This window comes from Emydura macquarii, unplaced genomic scaffold, assembly GCF_026122565.2.
Source record: "Emydura macquarii macquarii isolate MOO-44397 ecotype Brisbane River unplaced genomic scaffold, CSIRO-AGI_Emac_v2 contig_3530, whole genome shotgun sequence".
In the NCBI taxonomy this organism is placed as follows: Eukaryota; Metazoa; Chordata; order Testudines; family Chelidae; genus Emydura; species Emydura macquarii.
The window spans coordinates 2,099,860-2,116,739 of NW_027133667.1; the positions used below are offsets into that span (position 1 = coordinate 2,099,860).

At 38.1% G+C, this 16,880-nt stretch overlaps 1 protein-coding gene across 1 annotated transcript in view; it reads left to right on the plus strand.

Annotated features, from left to right (window-relative positions):
* NUP37 (nucleoporin 37) overlaps positions 1-16,880 on the plus strand; it is a 37,598-nt gene that overhangs the window by 2,503 nt on the left and 18,215 nt on the right. Inside the window, exons 2-5 of the mRNA XM_067536034.1 lie at positions 593-789; positions 2,849-2,973; positions 4,045-4,117; positions 11,733-11,827. Coding sequence (XP_067392135.1) covers positions 634-789; positions 2,849-2,973; positions 4,045-4,117; positions 11,733-11,827 — 449 coding nt within the window. The 5' untranslated portion in view covers positions 593-633. The remainder of the gene's footprint in view (positions 1-592; positions 790-2,848; positions 2,974-4,044; positions 4,118-11,732; positions 11,828-16,880) is intronic.

Below are 16,880 nucleotides of genomic sequence, written 5' to 3' on the forward strand. Positions count from 1 at the left end.
GGTTGTGCGTATGTGCCAATGACTTTCACATCAAGTTTGCCCAGTTCTTAAGTGAAAAAAATTAATGCTGGGACCTTCAAACTACCAACCTAGCAAAGTCAGCCTGGGAACTAAAATTAAAGCTGAAATTAAAGTCTATGAGTTTATCAATCATCATTGTCAATAATAAAGATTCCGCAGGCCAAGCACCCTCATTTACATCTGGTCCCAACTGTCTTCATGTTCTATCTTTATTTATAGATGTGCAACCTTATTGCCTTTAAAAGGGTTACAGAAGCATAAAGGAGAGCAGAAATTGGAAAACCATGAGGTGGCACAGGTGGCCCTCCAGTTGGAAGTGAACAATTCTCTCAGTGCACAAACCAGAAAAGAATGTGGGGAAGGCATCATCTTAGATAATAATTTCAAGAGTAGAACTGCATTCTAACCTTTAAAATATTGATTCTAAAGACAACTTCATCTGCTTTGTTGTTGTATCTACTGATAAACTGATGTTGTATTTTGATACACTACTGTGGCAAGTTTTCTCAAATATATATATATATATATATATATATTTGTTTGTTTTAATATATAACTCCTTGTCCTACAGACGAAGTTACCTCTGTGCTAACTTGATTTTTACCATTGAAGATGAAGCAAGACTCTTCTCGAAATGCTACCTACACCGTGGATTGTGAGGATTATGTGCATGTGGTGGAATTTAATCCATTTGATAGTGGAGATGTAGGTTCCCTAATTGCATATGGTGGCAATAATTATGTAGTTATTGGGACTTGCAGATTTCAGGTTAGTATGTGTGTTTGTCAAAGATTGTATTAAGTATCAGGAATGAAATGATGATGAATTAAGAGGCACTGATAAAATGGTACATTGGAATCAAAACACTTTTACTCTTTTTATAACGGGCCTGTCTTCTACATTTCATAATATTTGTTTCCCAAGTAGCTCTGCTTTACACAGAAGTTCATTATAACTGAAATTACACATAGTTTACTGTGAGGCTTTCATTCTGCTACTACAAAGTTTCACAATGTCATAGTTCAGAGTGAACAAGATTTACACTGAAGCAATTGTTCTTTTATTGGAAAGCAATCTGTTGCAGCATCTCTTGGAAGGTACAGAACTGGAGATGTGAACTTAAAATTGCATAACTTTCCAGGGAGTAATTACTTACATCGTTCTTTGTGTAACTGGATATCTGCTGTGCGTTTTACCAAGTGGTGTATGTTTTATCACATTCTATTCAACCTTTTCTTTAAGACCAAACTGAACTCTGATCTGTCTTTTGTGTATCTATTATTAATGTTTTATGTTCATATTAAGACTGGCGAGCCCCCAAAATGCCAGAGATTAAATAAATTATTTTTACTTCTAAATAAGTTATATTAATTGCTGCAGTAAATCAGAAAATAATATTATGAAGACAAGAATGAGCTATTATCCTGTATGGTAAAAGTATTTTGCTTTTGTGATTTTTCTTTTGTTAGGCTTTTGCTTAAGAAAGTCCTGAAATCAGGGCCTAATTTTGTGATAAGTCGTGTATTGTTCTTAAGATACAATTTTTGTCACTGAGTCAATGGTCATGAAAAAAAGGCATCATAAACTAGTGATTACTTGCAAAAGGCTCCCGGATAAGAGGGAAAAATTACTAAAGCATTCCTACTAACCGTGTGATAAAACTCCGCAAAATACATCAAATGCATGGCACTCATGTTTAAAATTATCTTATAGTGATTTATCTGCTTTGACATACAGAATTTTACAAATAGAAACAATTTTATTTGACTATCCTCATTCTGGACATCTCTGCATAATTTCTGTTGGCAAATAGGTGGGTAAAATGATAAAACGTTCTGTGAACTCATAAGTATGTAAATAATCAAATAATACAAATGGTTTTTAAAAGGGCACACGGTTTCTTATAGTGTTGCGTTTGTTTTCAGTTTACGTGCTTGAAAACCTATGAGGAAGCTTTTTGTCCTTGAATCAAATTTCTAAAATCCTTGCTGCACTTGTCTGTGTGATAGAACATTGGAAAAGTTGTTAGATCTTCAAATGCATAACAGCAATGTATTCATAGGATTTTTTTTTCTGCTATTAACTGAAACAGTACAATAATACATTTTTGTCAGTTTTTGTAGTTAATTTAGATGTTCTTTACTGCGTGGTTCAGGATTTACCTTTATTTTATCTGCCACGTGATAGCAATTCTCCACACATTTAACAACATTCAGTAATTAACTTGGAAACAAGTTAGCTTGGAAGACATATTGTATTCTATTGACCTTATGCTGCTTTGACTTCTTTCTTAGCTCTTGTCAAAAGTCCTAAATGGACAGCACTTGGAAAAAAAAATCCTATATTTACTTAAAGATCAAATGCAGTGCAGACTTTTCCATATCATTCAGATAATGTGCCTGAAGTCTCTGAAGTTACTATCTCTGAGAGTTACAGGCTCAATGTTTTTGCCCATTCAGAGTTTGTACCTTTCTGCTTAGTCTATTAACAAAGATACCAGTTGTGGTGTTGGTTTTGTGAGAGGCATACTTGTTTACTGGAAACTGGAATGAGACCAACAACTCCCTTTATGTATCCCAAGTCACTGAATGTTGTTATTTATATTGTGGAATCACCCAAAGTGTGATTTTTGTCACTCTACAAGCGTATCAAAAAACATGGTCCCTATCGTGAGGAGCTTACAAGAAAAGAAATTAAATAGTAGACTTTGGTCACCACAAGCCTGGACTTAATTCAAACTAATTTAGAATTGAAAGGCTTGTATCCTATTATTTATCTTCCAAACCAATTTTTAACTTAGCTTATTACAGTGTTTTATGTATTTTAGGAGGAGGATGCAGAAGTGGAAGGAATACAGTATAAGACACTAAGAACGTTTCATCATGGGATCAGAGTTGATGCCATAGCATGGAGTCCAGAAACCAGACTGGATGCTTTACCTCCCCAGATAAGGTATTTTAAAAACATTTAAGTACACTAATAACTTTTTTCTTTTATCTGCCTATATTTTATACCTTAATATAAAGTTAGACTCTTGGGATGAAGTCCTAGTTCCGTTGGAGTCAATGGCAAAACTCCCATTGACTTCAGTGTGGCCAGAATTCCAACTTTTGACTTTAGTTAATTTTTACTTTTTTTTTTTCCATAGAATGATTCAGGTTTGAATTAGTCAAAATAACATGAAAGTGGGTGTAAATAAAATGTAATTAACCTTCTCTGTAGTCTGTCTAGAAGGAACTCTTCTAAACCTCTGTAGACTAGGGCATTATACAACAATCAAATTTGCATTAGGTCTAGATGAAATATTCTCTGATACAAGCCCGTGTCAGGCACGATTCAGATGTTTGTGAAACCACAGAACTGTGGGACAGTAGTAAAAGAGAATAAAAGCATAAAACCAGGTTTTTATAAAGTCTGAAGAGACTGCTGACACTTAAATAATAGTACCTGTTTAACAATTCAAAGTACTTTTAATGTTCCAACCGTGTTTCAAACATGGTATACAAATGCCAAATCTGACATGTTTGTTAAAAATAAAATGTTTAGTGTTAATACTGTTTTTCTGTTTTAGGCATACTGAAACTGCTTTATGAACTAACATTAGGGTCTTCTTCAATTGCTATTATAAATGTTTTAACTTCTCTAGCCTTTTGACCACCACTGGTAACAATAAGTGCAGATGCTAATTATAATTATAATTCCAAAGATTTCACAGTTGATTCATTGTGACTTATTTGGTTGGGCAAAATGGATAGTTTTCATTCAATATAAAGTATCCCTGCCACTTGACATGCAGCTACAATACACTGCAATCCAATTATCGCTGTTAAAACTTATTGGCAAAGGGAATAATAATATTTAGAAGTATTTCCATTTTCAAAAGCATAATCTGAATTTCCTTCTGAAAAATGAAGTGCATCTTTAACTTAAATTGGGATGGAAATATGGCAGGTGGGCCAACTATATTAATGATAAATGATTGAAAGGCTTTTTTTTGGGGGGGGGGTTGTCTGATTATTCTAGATTTTGTACTGCAGCTGCTGATAAGAAGTTAAGGCTATTCACTTCAGATCTCCAGGATAAGAACGAATATAAGGTAAGAAACAAAAATGAATTCTAATAATGTGTCTCTTTTTAGCCCCTAGTGGAATTCAGTCTTTTTTCTGTTTTGTTCCATAACCTGCATACTGTATTTGAAAACTAGCAAACTGTAATTGTACTGTAAAAGAAATATCTATTATCATTTGCTATATTGAGTGTGTCCTAATACCTGAAAGCATTTAATCAACACATTAAAGAAGGAAAGGTATGCATACAGCAAGTAATTGCAGTTTATTCTGATTTCGTACTTCTTAATAGAAAGAAAAATGACTGTATAACTGAATTTAACAGAACTCTAGAACAGCAAGTAGGTAATTATTTATGCTTGACTAAAAATGAGGCAAGGATTGTCAATATGTGAGCTTGAAATGGGAAGTGAAAAGATTCTATTACATACTGAAAGCTGGGGGCAAAAGTTCATATTAATGTTTTTAATATCTAGGCTTTCTTTAGGAATGTTCTATAAGGGAAAGTGTTAGCGAGTGAGTATAAACTACAGCTTTAGCATAAACATTTATTTAAGAATGGTTGAAAAATCATTGCTAATATGTTTTCATTGCAACTTTTAAGCTTCTCCTCTCATCATCAACTGAAAACATTAATACTGAAACCAGTGCAGTCACTTATACCATAATTGCATTTCTCAGAATTCTCTACATTCTTAAATCAGCAATAGCTTTTTTGTGAAGCCATATGAAAACGAACACCTATTTCAAAGCATGTTTACAAATATATTAGTCTCTCCACTCTGCCTTCAGAACTGGGTGGCGGCATTTGTACTTGTGTGGTGGTAGCAGGGGGTGACATAAATTACTATAGACTAAGGGTATGTCTACACTGCAAAGTGAAGTCAATTTAATTTCAGTCGACCGTCACCCGCTGAACTAATGAAGTCAGTCGGGTGTGATTACACCATGCTGATTGCATTGCAAGGGCATCCCCATCAGCTGCGCTTGCGTCGATGGACGAGCGATGTACCGTGGGTAGCAATCCCACAGTACAACTAGCTGCAGGGGCTTTTGGGAAGATCTTCGGACTCCCATGATGCAATGTCCTCCCTTCCTCCTCTGATGTCAACAGCAAACAAACATTTTTTCGCACCGCTTTTTGAAACCCTGCTTCAGCCATGCGTACGCTGTTGCCCTGGAAGCATGGAGCCCACTCAGTTCTGCACTATCGTGAACATCACAAACACCTTGCGACTTATCCTGCAGTATTTCTAAAGCCGAGAGAGGAGCTGCAATGCCAAAAATTGCAACATTACTTAAGCCGCCATGCTACAAGCCATGGAACGAAACAATCCACGGTTGCTGCTGGCTGAATTCTATGGAGAGCCATTTCTGGTTCTGGGAAACAAGCACTGACTGGTGGGATTGCATCGTTATGAAGGTCTGGAATGACAAGCAGAACTTTTGGATGCATAAGGCCACTTTCCTGTAACTTTGCGCAGAGCTGTCCCCAGCCTTGAAGTGCAGAAATACTCACTTGAGACCTGTTCTGACAATGGAGAAGCGAGTGGCCATTGCTCTGTGGAAGCTGGCAATGCCAGACTGCTACCAGTCATTTGGGAATCAATTTGGAGTCAGTAAATCCACTGTGGGAGCTGCTGTGATACAAGTGTGCAGGGCCATTTACAGCCTTTTGCTAAGAAGGGCAGTGAGTTTGGGAAATATGCAGGACATAGTGGATGGGTTCCCGATGGGGTCCCTAACTCTGGTGGAGCCGATAGATGGCATGCATATCACTATATTAGCACCAGACCACCTTGCCACAGAGTACATAAACCCAAAAGGATTACTTTTCCATGGTGTTGCAAGCACTGGTGGATCACAGGGGTCATTTCACCAACATCAACGTTGGGTAGTCTGGAAAAGTGCATGATGCGTGCATCTTTAGGAATTCAGGTCTGTTCAGAAAGATGCAAGCGGGGACTTTTTTCCCAGACCAAAAAATAACTATTTATGATGTTGAAATGTAAATAGTGATCCTGGGAGATTCAGGACCCTTGCTTCCATGGCTTATAAAGCCGGACACTGACACCTGGACAGTGATGAGGAGCAGTTAAATAATAGGCTGAGTAAGTACTGAATAGTGGTGGAATGTGCCTTTGGACGTTTAAAGTCTCGCTGGCGCAGTTTGCTAACTAGGTTAGACCTTAGTGAAAGCAATATCCCCATAGTTATCTCTGCCTGCTGTGTGCTCCATAATGTCTGCGAGACAAAAGGAGAGAAATTTCCACTGGATTGGGTCATGGAAGCAGATCGGCTGGCCGCAAACTTTGAGCAGCCAGATAAGCGCAACACAGAGAGCCCAATGAGGAGCTCTGTGCCTCAGGGAGGCTTTGAAAACCCATTTTTGTAATGAACCATAGCACTGAGCGCCACTTACCTGTGCTTTGCCTTGCCATACCATCCCCTCCATTGCTGTACTGTCATAGCACCTCCCCTTCCCCTACCACCTGCGTGAATTTAATAAATAAAGAGTACTTATTTACAAAGAAGTTGACTTTTATGGCACATATGTAACAGTAGAGGGAAAGAAAAATAATTTACCTGTTAACAACCATTCACGTGGAATTGGGGGGGAGAACACTGCTTGTCTGTGCAAGCACAAAAGCCTGCAGGTTGACAGTTCTTAGAAGGTCTTCCTACTCCCCTCTTCCGGTGTGGAGTGGAGCACATGCTGCACCCTTCCCATCCTTCTCCTGGAACACTTGGGGATGAGGGCTTGGGAAGAGGTCAGTTATTGCTGCAAGTTCTACAGGGGCTGCAGAGTGAATCTATCCTCCCGCTGCTGTTCCTGAAGCTCAACAAGATGCCTCAACATGTCTGATTGGTCCTTCATTATCCGCAGCATCTTGTCCTGTGTTGCATGCTCTTGTTCCTGGACTGCTCTCCTGCTCTCCATGTCCAGATCCAGTTTTTTGGACAAGGAAATCCTCCAGGCTCTGAACTCTGTGTCAGCTGCCCCAGAGGCGTTCATTATCTCCTTGAACATGTCATCCCAAGTTCTCTTTTTCCACCTTCTAATCTGCGACAGCCTCTCCGCAGAAGTGGAGGATGCACTGAAGGCCACACTTTTCACTGCAAGGCACACAAAGCACAATACAACCGTTGTTAATGCACACCATGAGTGAAATGCAAGGTGGCAATGTAAAAATCACTCCTTTTATTATTCTCAAGTGAACAGAAGCCCAGAATCACGATCTCTTCCATGGGTCTGTGTGGTGTGGCAGCCATGGTGAGTAAGGGGCTCGTGCCTCGAGTTTTTGGAAATCCCTGGAGCACAGAATGTGTTTGGGACATTTTCCTCCTTCCCCCAGGAACATGACCAGGGAACATTGTTTAGCCACCCAAAATTCGATTTTTGAAGGATGCTGTCCTAGAGGAAGTGGGGGGAAGAGAAATGGGGCAAGAAAAAACACATTAATATGCAATCCTTGATCCCTGCCATCCAGAACAACCTCAGGTTAGGGAAACTTCAGTTGAAGGAGCCAGAAACCAGCCCGAGGGTGAAATCACACACTATTGTTTTCAGTAAAAGCACATGTATTGTAAACTTGCACCATCTACCCTAGGTGACCCTATGTGATATTAGTCTCCTGAGGGTGACACAGGTGGAAAGAGAGCAGTTACTGCAGGTGTCTGGATACAGACTTGGTCCTTATGCTGCTATGCTGTATTCAGCCATGATGCCAGAAAATTTAATAATGGAGTGGCATGGCAAAGTGTCATATCATGGTGGAAGAAATGAGGCTGCCCTCCCAAGTAACCTGCAAAGAATTGCAGAGTACCTCCATGAAAGTTTCCTGGCGATAACCATGGAGAATTCTGAGCCTTCTCTGTGCACATAAACTGAAATTCCACACTCACCAGAGGTGCCTTCCCTGGCACCTCAGTCAGCCAACATGCTGTCCTGTGTCTGGCTGGGCTGCCCTGGGGTTAAAAACAGCTCCTGACTCTCAGGGAGAATGGATATCCCGCTCGCCTGCCCCCTCTTCTGCTCTTCCTCCTCCTCATCCAGTCTCATCATCAATGGCCCTGGACTCAGATTCCCCAAAGCATCAGTGCTGTGTCTGGGGGCAGTGGTGAGGGTCAGTGCCAAGAATTGCATGCAGCTCATCGTAGAAGCGGCATGTCTTGGTGATGAACCAGAACAACTGTTTGCCTCCCTTGTCTTTTGATACGCCTGCCTGAGTTCTTTGATTGTAACTCGGCACTGCTGTGTGTCCCTGTTGTGCCCCTTCTCCAACAGCCCCACAATATCTTTTCGTAGATAGCGATGTTTCTGCTGCTGTGCCTGAACAGACTCTTTTTCCCACAGACGGAGGAGATCCAACACCTGAGGTCTACTGCAGGCTGGAGCATGTGTGGGGCACTCAGTCGCCATGATCAGTTTACCACTCTGACCAAACAGGAAATAAGAATTCAAAATTTCTTGAGGCTTGAGCAGGGATGGGGCTTTTTTCTGTGCACACTGCTGCGGGGCAGCAGAGTTAAAAAAACATGCCCAGAGCGCTCACAGCGGAGCATTGTGGGACACCTTACGGAGGCCAATGATGTTGATTTATGCATCACTCTGCCTACACTACCTCTCATTCGACCTATCCACTTCGATTTTAGCGCCACGCCTCTCGTGGAGGTTGATTTATTGAGTCGATGTTTCTGCCAAGTTAGGTCAGCAGATCGGACCTGGCAGTGGAGACACATACATTTATGTGGTCAGCAGAAGCCTAAATTCACATTGTAGACCAGAGTCTACTGAATGGAGTCATGATCAAATAAGTTTGAGAACCAATGGAGTAAGGGACCCAAACATCAGTACTGCTATAAGGTGAAGGAACAAGAACTTGTATATCTGCATTAGAAACTTGTCTTGTGAAAATTTTATCTACAGTCTTTTTTTTTTTTTAAATGCCTATGTGTCTTAGGCTCCTAAAGTCCAATTTTAAAAGTGACTTAAGTACATCAGGCTTCTGAAAATTCTACTTTGCATCTTGATGCATAATAGCATTCCATTTCCTGCACTTGTGTAATAAACTGCGCATAATGGTTAGTGCATATAAATGTTCAATTGAAATTCGAGAAAAATTTGCTAGGAAAATCGATACTGCTGAGAACACTTATTTTTTTTTCTCATCAGCATTTTCATTTGTGGTGTATTAACTTGTCAGTCAGTTTTTTAAAATATTTTTTTAAATACGTTATGCATTTTTGCTTTATATTTTTCTTTCATTTTTATTTACTGTATTGCACCTTAATGAGGCGATATCTTCAGCTCATCTATCTTATGTATGATGTTTGTCTGATATTTTTTAAAAAACATAATACTCCAGTTTTCTAATGATACTTGACTGAAAACTGTCGCATACAATAGTATTGAAATTTACAGTGAACATATGGAGGACTTGGATTCAGCATAGCACATGCTTTACATAACAAGGGACTCTGCAGAGATATAAAACATGCAGAAGCAATTAAAGAATGTGATTAGTCTTACTGTAACCACTAAGCAATTTTTGTTTCTTAATAGTAAACTTCATTTGCATTTGGCACTCTTGGAAGGATTTCATAGACTATATTCTAACATTATGGTCTTAGTGGAAAACCTGATTTGATCTAATTGTCAGCAAAGAACTGAAGGCACATACTTGTTAATCTTTCAAACAAGCACCTTTGGGCTTTCTCCTATGCTGCCCCAAGCCCTTGGGAGGAGCTCCCTGTAAACGTCTGCTAAGATACTTCATTATCCTCCTTCACGATCCTAGTTTACTCTCCTTTGCCATGATGCCCATACAAAAAAAAAAACTTAGAACAACTAGACTGCTGGTGTGTGAGACCACTGTCTACCGTGCTGAACACTGTCTCTCTTTTTTCCTTGTTCTCCCCCATCCATGTAGATGTGTTGTATCTTGTTTTATAATTAGATTGTAAACTCTTTGGACCAGAGATTATCTTTCTGTTCTGTATTTATAGAGCACCTAGTACAATGGGGCTCTGGACCGTGACTGGAGCTTGTAGGCACTATGGTAATACAAATAATTAATAATGGCAACAAAAAGTGATGCACAGAAGCTTTACATTACTTTGCATTTTGAATTAGTCAAGCTGGCTAAGGTCAGAGGTTGAGCCCAGAAGAGGATGTAGAGGGAGAAATGTGTGTGATGAAATACGAGCCTGAGTTCGTTTGTTCTTTACGAGCATTTGAAGGTATTTCCCCCCCTCCAAATCTGTTTACATAAAAAGTATATCACAATTCATAGCATCAAAATGTTGGGAAATTGTGGACATAAAACCACAAAAAAAAGTGAATTCAGAATTTTGTCAGTTTTCAAAAGACTGTCCAAACTATTCAGCATCATTTGAGTGTGGTTTTAGCATATGCAGTTTGTTTTGGTCAAAGTAACATAGTATGAGGTGCTGGAAAAAGCAAATAAGTTAGTAAAAATATAACTGTTAGGCGCAGATACAAATTAGTGGTAGGCCTAACTACTAGAGTAGTACTCAACAGTTGTGCTCTAATGGTTTTACATACACAGTTGCAAGCTTTCCCTTTTGGGCAATCGTGTAGCATATTGTATTTGAGGAATAAATATGCTTATGGAATGAATGTAATGGTTTTTGTTATAAACCCTTTGTGGGTTTTTGTTTTTCCCTCTATGCCACCCATATAGTGATCTCCTTTCTCCCGTCTCCCCCAAGGTTCGGGGAGTTTGCAGCATCCCTGTTTTATGAGCTCTTGGGCACAAAAGTGAAGGCAAGGGCAGTGAACGTAAAATCTAGATACACACCAAATATTTATCCCATGATATTCTTTTTCAGAAATGTTATATCAGATTTTAGTTAAAAGATCATAAGTTTAGTTAATGATACATAATTTTAATATTAATCAGATTTTGAGATGAGGCGATCTCCATCATTTAGAACCCAATCACAGAGTTTGAAGCTTATCCATACTAGTTCATATAGCTGCTAGATAGAATTAAACTGTCTCCTCTTACTTTGAAAACCCTGCATCTAAGACTCCAATCATATAAAGATTTATGCATGTGCTTAAAGTTAAGCTTGTGTTTAAGTCTTTGCAAGATCAGAGACTTGTTTAGTATTTGTAAATATTGATATCTCTTTATAGAACAGTACTGCATGTGAAAGTCCTAAAATGAAGCATTTGTGCAGAATTGATCCTGGAAATGAATCTGACTGCTGTGTATGTGATACATAGGATTTTTTGGCCATTCAGCTAACTTTTTATTAATGCCAGAAGTTGTGATTGGGTTTGTTTTTTGTTCACAAATGCTCTGCTGCTAAACAACCAGTATCCTGTGTGGATAAATTACTCTTGTTGTTTTGAAATAAAAATATTAAAACTAATCAGTTACAGACAGGAACAATGGTCTAGTAACACAAAAATAAGCTCAGGATTCATTTATACAATCGTAAGTTTATATTCCTAACTGTAGATCCCCAACTTCTCTTTAAACTTGTGTGCTTTTCCTGTAGCAATTCTTGAACACATTGCAGAAGCTTCTGGAATGCTCAAATATTACTGTTTATCAGAATTATTAATTTTAAGACTTCAGTATGAAAATATTTCTTTGTTCTGATTGACAGATTTTTGATGGCCACTCAGATTACATTAATGATCTGGTATTTGCCCCTAAAGAAGGTCAGGATATTGCAAGTGTTGGTGATGATCACACCTGCAGGTATGTATTCTGTTCACAGCGCGATTGAAATCCTGGATTGCCTTGGATAGCTGCATTGAAGAGGGTAGCTATCCCTTGCTAGCAATTCCTATAGGCTTAAGCAAAGAGCGTGAGTCAAGCTCCTATTCTTCTGTCCCAGGAGTTGCAATAGTACTGCAGATGGAGCAGCCAGAGCTACTCTTCCTCTGTCCCCTGCAATGCAGCAGGCAGACCTCAGGACTGCTGAGCAGCTGCAAGAGGGAAGGGACAGTAGCTGCTCAGAATTCCTCCTGGACTGCAGAAGAAATGATGGCAAACTTATCAGAAGGCAGTGCCTTTACTTTTTCCCTTGAGTGTCAGGGCTGACTCAAACACTTACAGTCAAAAATCCCAGGGGAAGACTCGGGAAACATATTTTTAATGGAAAATCAAATGGTTAGAGCCTCAAGGGCCAGAAGTGACCCCAAAACCACAGGTTGATGCCACTGCACTAATGGTTCAGTGATAAGTGATGCAGTAGAAACTCTTCAAGTGTACATGACAAGGAGTGATGGAGTAGAGCATTCCATGAGGGGGAGGAAAGCCCAAGAAAATGGTGACCCCCAAAGTAGAGGGGAAGATGTCAGAACAGAGGTGATTTGTGTAGTTTAAGATGACTGTGTTGTGTTTTTTAGTTACTGATATAACGATCACTCTTAAATAGATTAGTAGCCAAATAAACCCTACCCCTGATTTCTCCATTTAAAAGAATCAGAGTGAGTTTCCACCTGCTCAGCTAGAAACAAATAAAATTAAAGCTAGGCACACTATATGTGATGTGCATACTCTGGGACAGATCATCATTGCTCCAGTAATTTAAACTGAACTACACTGATTTACACCAGCTGAGGATTTGGCCTATAGAACCCTTGATAAAAAGTTCAGAAAAAAATAAAAAATTAAGCAAAAAATTCATGGAATGCTATATTATACCTGATCCAGCTTTCTCTCACACACAATTAGTCTTTACCAAAAGTTCAGTGTAACATATTTTTAAAATCAGCCATATTGGAAAAGCATTACTCTTTTAAATGGCAAAATAAGACACTTGTAGGGTTTATAAACCTAGAATGGGAGCTGTAAACTTAGGAGAATTTTGTTAAACATGACTATTTAAACAGCTAGGCAATCCCTTTCCTAATGGAATTGGTTTTTTTTTTAATCTTTCACTTTTATTCATAATAGCTGGACTTCCTAATAACATCATTTTGGATGAGATTTTAGTCTTTTAGGGGAAAAAAAACTGAAGAGAAAATTTAATAAATACAGCTCAAAGAATATGAACTCCTTATCTCTGCAAGTAAGACAGATATTTCATATAGAAGGCCATGTTAAGTTAATGCCCATTGGGAATTCAGAGGTGGGTGTGGGTTTTATTTCCAAGCATACAACAAAAGTCTTTGAAGAACGAGTGATAAAATGCAAGAAATACTAAGAGCATTTTCTGGTGCAATGGATGTCCTTGATTTCTTCATTAAAATAGACTAGTACTATGTATTTCTTCAGGAGAGAGTTGTTTAAAAATGTAAATACTGAGTATTTAGGGATGAAAGAAAGAATTGTTTAAACTGTAGTAATCCACTTGACACCAAGAGAATAAAAGATAAGATTTTTTTAAAATGAAAGTATAATACCACTGAAATTTGAACTCAATAGCTGTGAAATATAAGGCAGCCACTTTATCCACTGTGGACTATAAAGTCTGGCTGACAGCCATGGCAAGAAGTAGGATATATGAGAGAGTTCTCATATTTTTCCGTTTATGGGACAGAAATGTGGAGACTGAAGATAATATTTTCATTTAAAAATTGAATATAGAAGCTATACTTTAAAAACCAAAGGAGTGCAATTCCCAGGTCTTGTAAAGGCCATGTAAAAATTAATGGAAATTGTAGTTAATTTGCTATATAATTTGCCTCTTCAACAAAAATGTGAAAACAGCTATCAGTTGAAATGGTTATGGTATGCAATCCTAGAGCAATTAGTACAAGAACACAAAAAGTATAAAGTTTCCAGCATTTGCGGGTATTGTCCGGACATTGCTAGATTTCTCAGTTATGTTCTATATAGATACGAACAGTGCTCTTATTCCAATTTGCCTGTAGTAAATACAGTAACTCTCAGAATTCAGCTTTCATGGACTTTATAGAGCTGTCTCTAGGTTTTTTTTCCTATTTTCATCCCTACAGCACTGGATTTAATGCAGTTTTAAAGTAGTGATTTAAAGGCACTGAGTAATATTATTACATGATGGGAAATACTTGTTAATTCTGTAGAATTATAGAAATATTTTATACACTTAAGACATATTGCTATGATGCTGTCAGAATATCTGGGGTGGACCAGATCAGTTCTTGGAAGGAGGACCTTCAGTAAAAGTCTAGGTGCTGCAGGAAGAGGCTTTGGTGGTTCATTAGGTGGTACTCTTCCTTGTGAGTGAGGGTGGAATAAGTTTTGTAGTTCCACAATTCCTAAACTGTAGCACTTCCTGGAAGTCCGTGATGCAGGCATCCTCTTATTTCCAGCTGCAAAATTGAAAAGAGAGTTAATATACTAATTTTCCTTGAAAGAAATTGAACAAAAGTCATGAACAAAATGAGAGGTGTCTGAGACCGTTTCTTTGTTGAAATATGGTCCGCACTATTTAAAATGTTGAAAATTTCTGATCTAGTAAAGTATTAGGAGGCAATATTCTGCTGGAGGTGCCATCTTTCAGTAAAAATGGGAAACCTGATGGATCGTGGCCATCTGCCTACCTAAAATTCCACCTGCAGATTAAATTGAATTTTTTTTAACTTCCTCTCCTAAACATTTGTATATTACAGTTGATTCATTTCATTCCAGAGGTGCATTTCATTGGTGGATGAATTGATTCATGAGTATAGTTTGTATATCAACTTAAAGGGATGCTGTCAATTTTCAAAATCTCACTTATGTTCTTTTTTTTTTTAACCTAAGATATAGGAAAATAAGATATCTTAGAGTGTGCAGGGAGGTGCACACTGGATTTTTCCAGTTTTACTTTGTGCATTTGGCAGCACGGTTTTCTCTTTATAATATGTCAGGCAATTTCCCATATCCTTTATGTGAGTCTTTCTTTCACAGAACAAGATGAGAGAAAACAATAATTGTTAAAAATTTTGAAAATATAATAGCAAAATCACAACAATGAACAGAGGGCCACAGAGGCAGGTGTCATACCTGGAACAACTACTCATCATAATTATTACATTAATCAAACTTTAAAAATCATTTCATTTCAGTGGTAAACCATGCACATTAATGTAGACGATATCGGAACAAAGTACAATCAAAGTAATTGTGCACAGCTTTTTAAAATTTTATCTCTCTTCAAAGAATATTCAAGTTAAGGTATTGACACGTGCATTTGAAAGCCACATACTGTTGTTCTAATAGAAAATAAAACTGCAGAATTTGATTTTGAATGTGATCTCACTGCTTCACTTGAGTATCATTTGGTTTTTCATGCTACAGCTGCAACTCAAATATATCATAAGGTTCTGACTACACTGTCAGCACCAATTTGCTGGGACAGGATCTGATACCCCCAGGTATCATCAGAACTCTTGCTGGCCAATGGCAGGCCCCCCTTGTAAGAAGGCCTTCAGTTGTTCTGTACTGATGTCTTTGTCATGTGTTAGGATTGGCTGTTGCCATCCAAAGCTGGAGTCACACTCATCACCTTCCTACTCCACCATGCACAGCAGCACCAACTCGTCTTTATTTTTTCTATTATAGCAAAAGATATATATGTAGCAGACTCATTTCCCCTATTTTGTATGTGTATGGTTTTGCTTTGTTGCTATGAATCATAATTTCTCACTTTCATTCATTTTGAAGTATTCATGCCAACATGCAGGCTGTTTCATTGACATGGACTCTTGGAATTTGTGGGTCACAATCAGGTTCAATCTTTTTTCTTTTTGTTTCACGTGAACACAAATTTTGCTAGTACATCCTGACAGCAGGGGTTAGATTACTTTCCAGAATGGAGATATGTGGGAGAAGGATTGACATCAGAAAGATGTGTAGCATTGTTAGAGATTGGATGTGCTGAAATGCCAAAATTTAGTGCAGTGTTCAGTGGTTTCCCATTGCAGTATCATGCACAACACTATGAATCTTGGTAGATCTACTTGGTCTTTGAACAGTTAAGTTGCTCAGCATTATAAGAACCAAAATGAAGGAAAGCCAGTGACTGTTCTTTCTTTCCCTTGCCCTTCACTTTTTCAAACCACTGCCAGGACATGTTATTCCTGGGTGTCATCTTGTTAATTCAATAAACATTGCAGGCTCTTGGCCATAGTGTACACATAATTGCTGCCTGTCCTCATTTGTTCCTGCCTCCTACAACGTTGTACATCTTTGTGTCACCACTCTTATTTAGTCTTTGTACACATGTACAAAGTTACTTTTTTTTTGCCAGAATTAAAAAATGAGCAGACTTTCATTGTACTCTGTATTATTTTATCCTTACCCTATTTAATCTGGCAGAACACCACCTCCAGTATCTGGAATGCATTGATACCTCTCTTTATAATGCTACCTAAACATTTCTTCTTTAAGGACTGAGGCTTTTCAAATCCAAGGCTTGTTGAGCTCATTCACCAAGATAGCTATTATGCATTGTAATGGGTTACAATGGAGAAGGACTTGGAATAAGATTAAAGATTGTGACATAATGAGAATATTTCCTGATTTTTGGATTCCAGAGTCTTATACTCTGCCCATTTTTGTTGTTGTATGCATCCTAATATGTCCCCCAGATGTGATTCTATTTAACTTCTATTGCACTGTTTATGGTCATTATGCAAGTTTAAGCCTGTCTCCTATATACAGTATCTGATAATCCTGTAAAAAGTAAAAGCACTTTCTGAAAATTCTTAAATAAGCTTTAATTATGAAGCTTGAAGAAATATTTTAGGTTCATTTTGTCTTATTAATTGTAATACTAAGTAACTGGTTTTTGTTTGGGTTTTTTGGTTTTTGTTTTTTTTTTGTAAATGAAATGTGA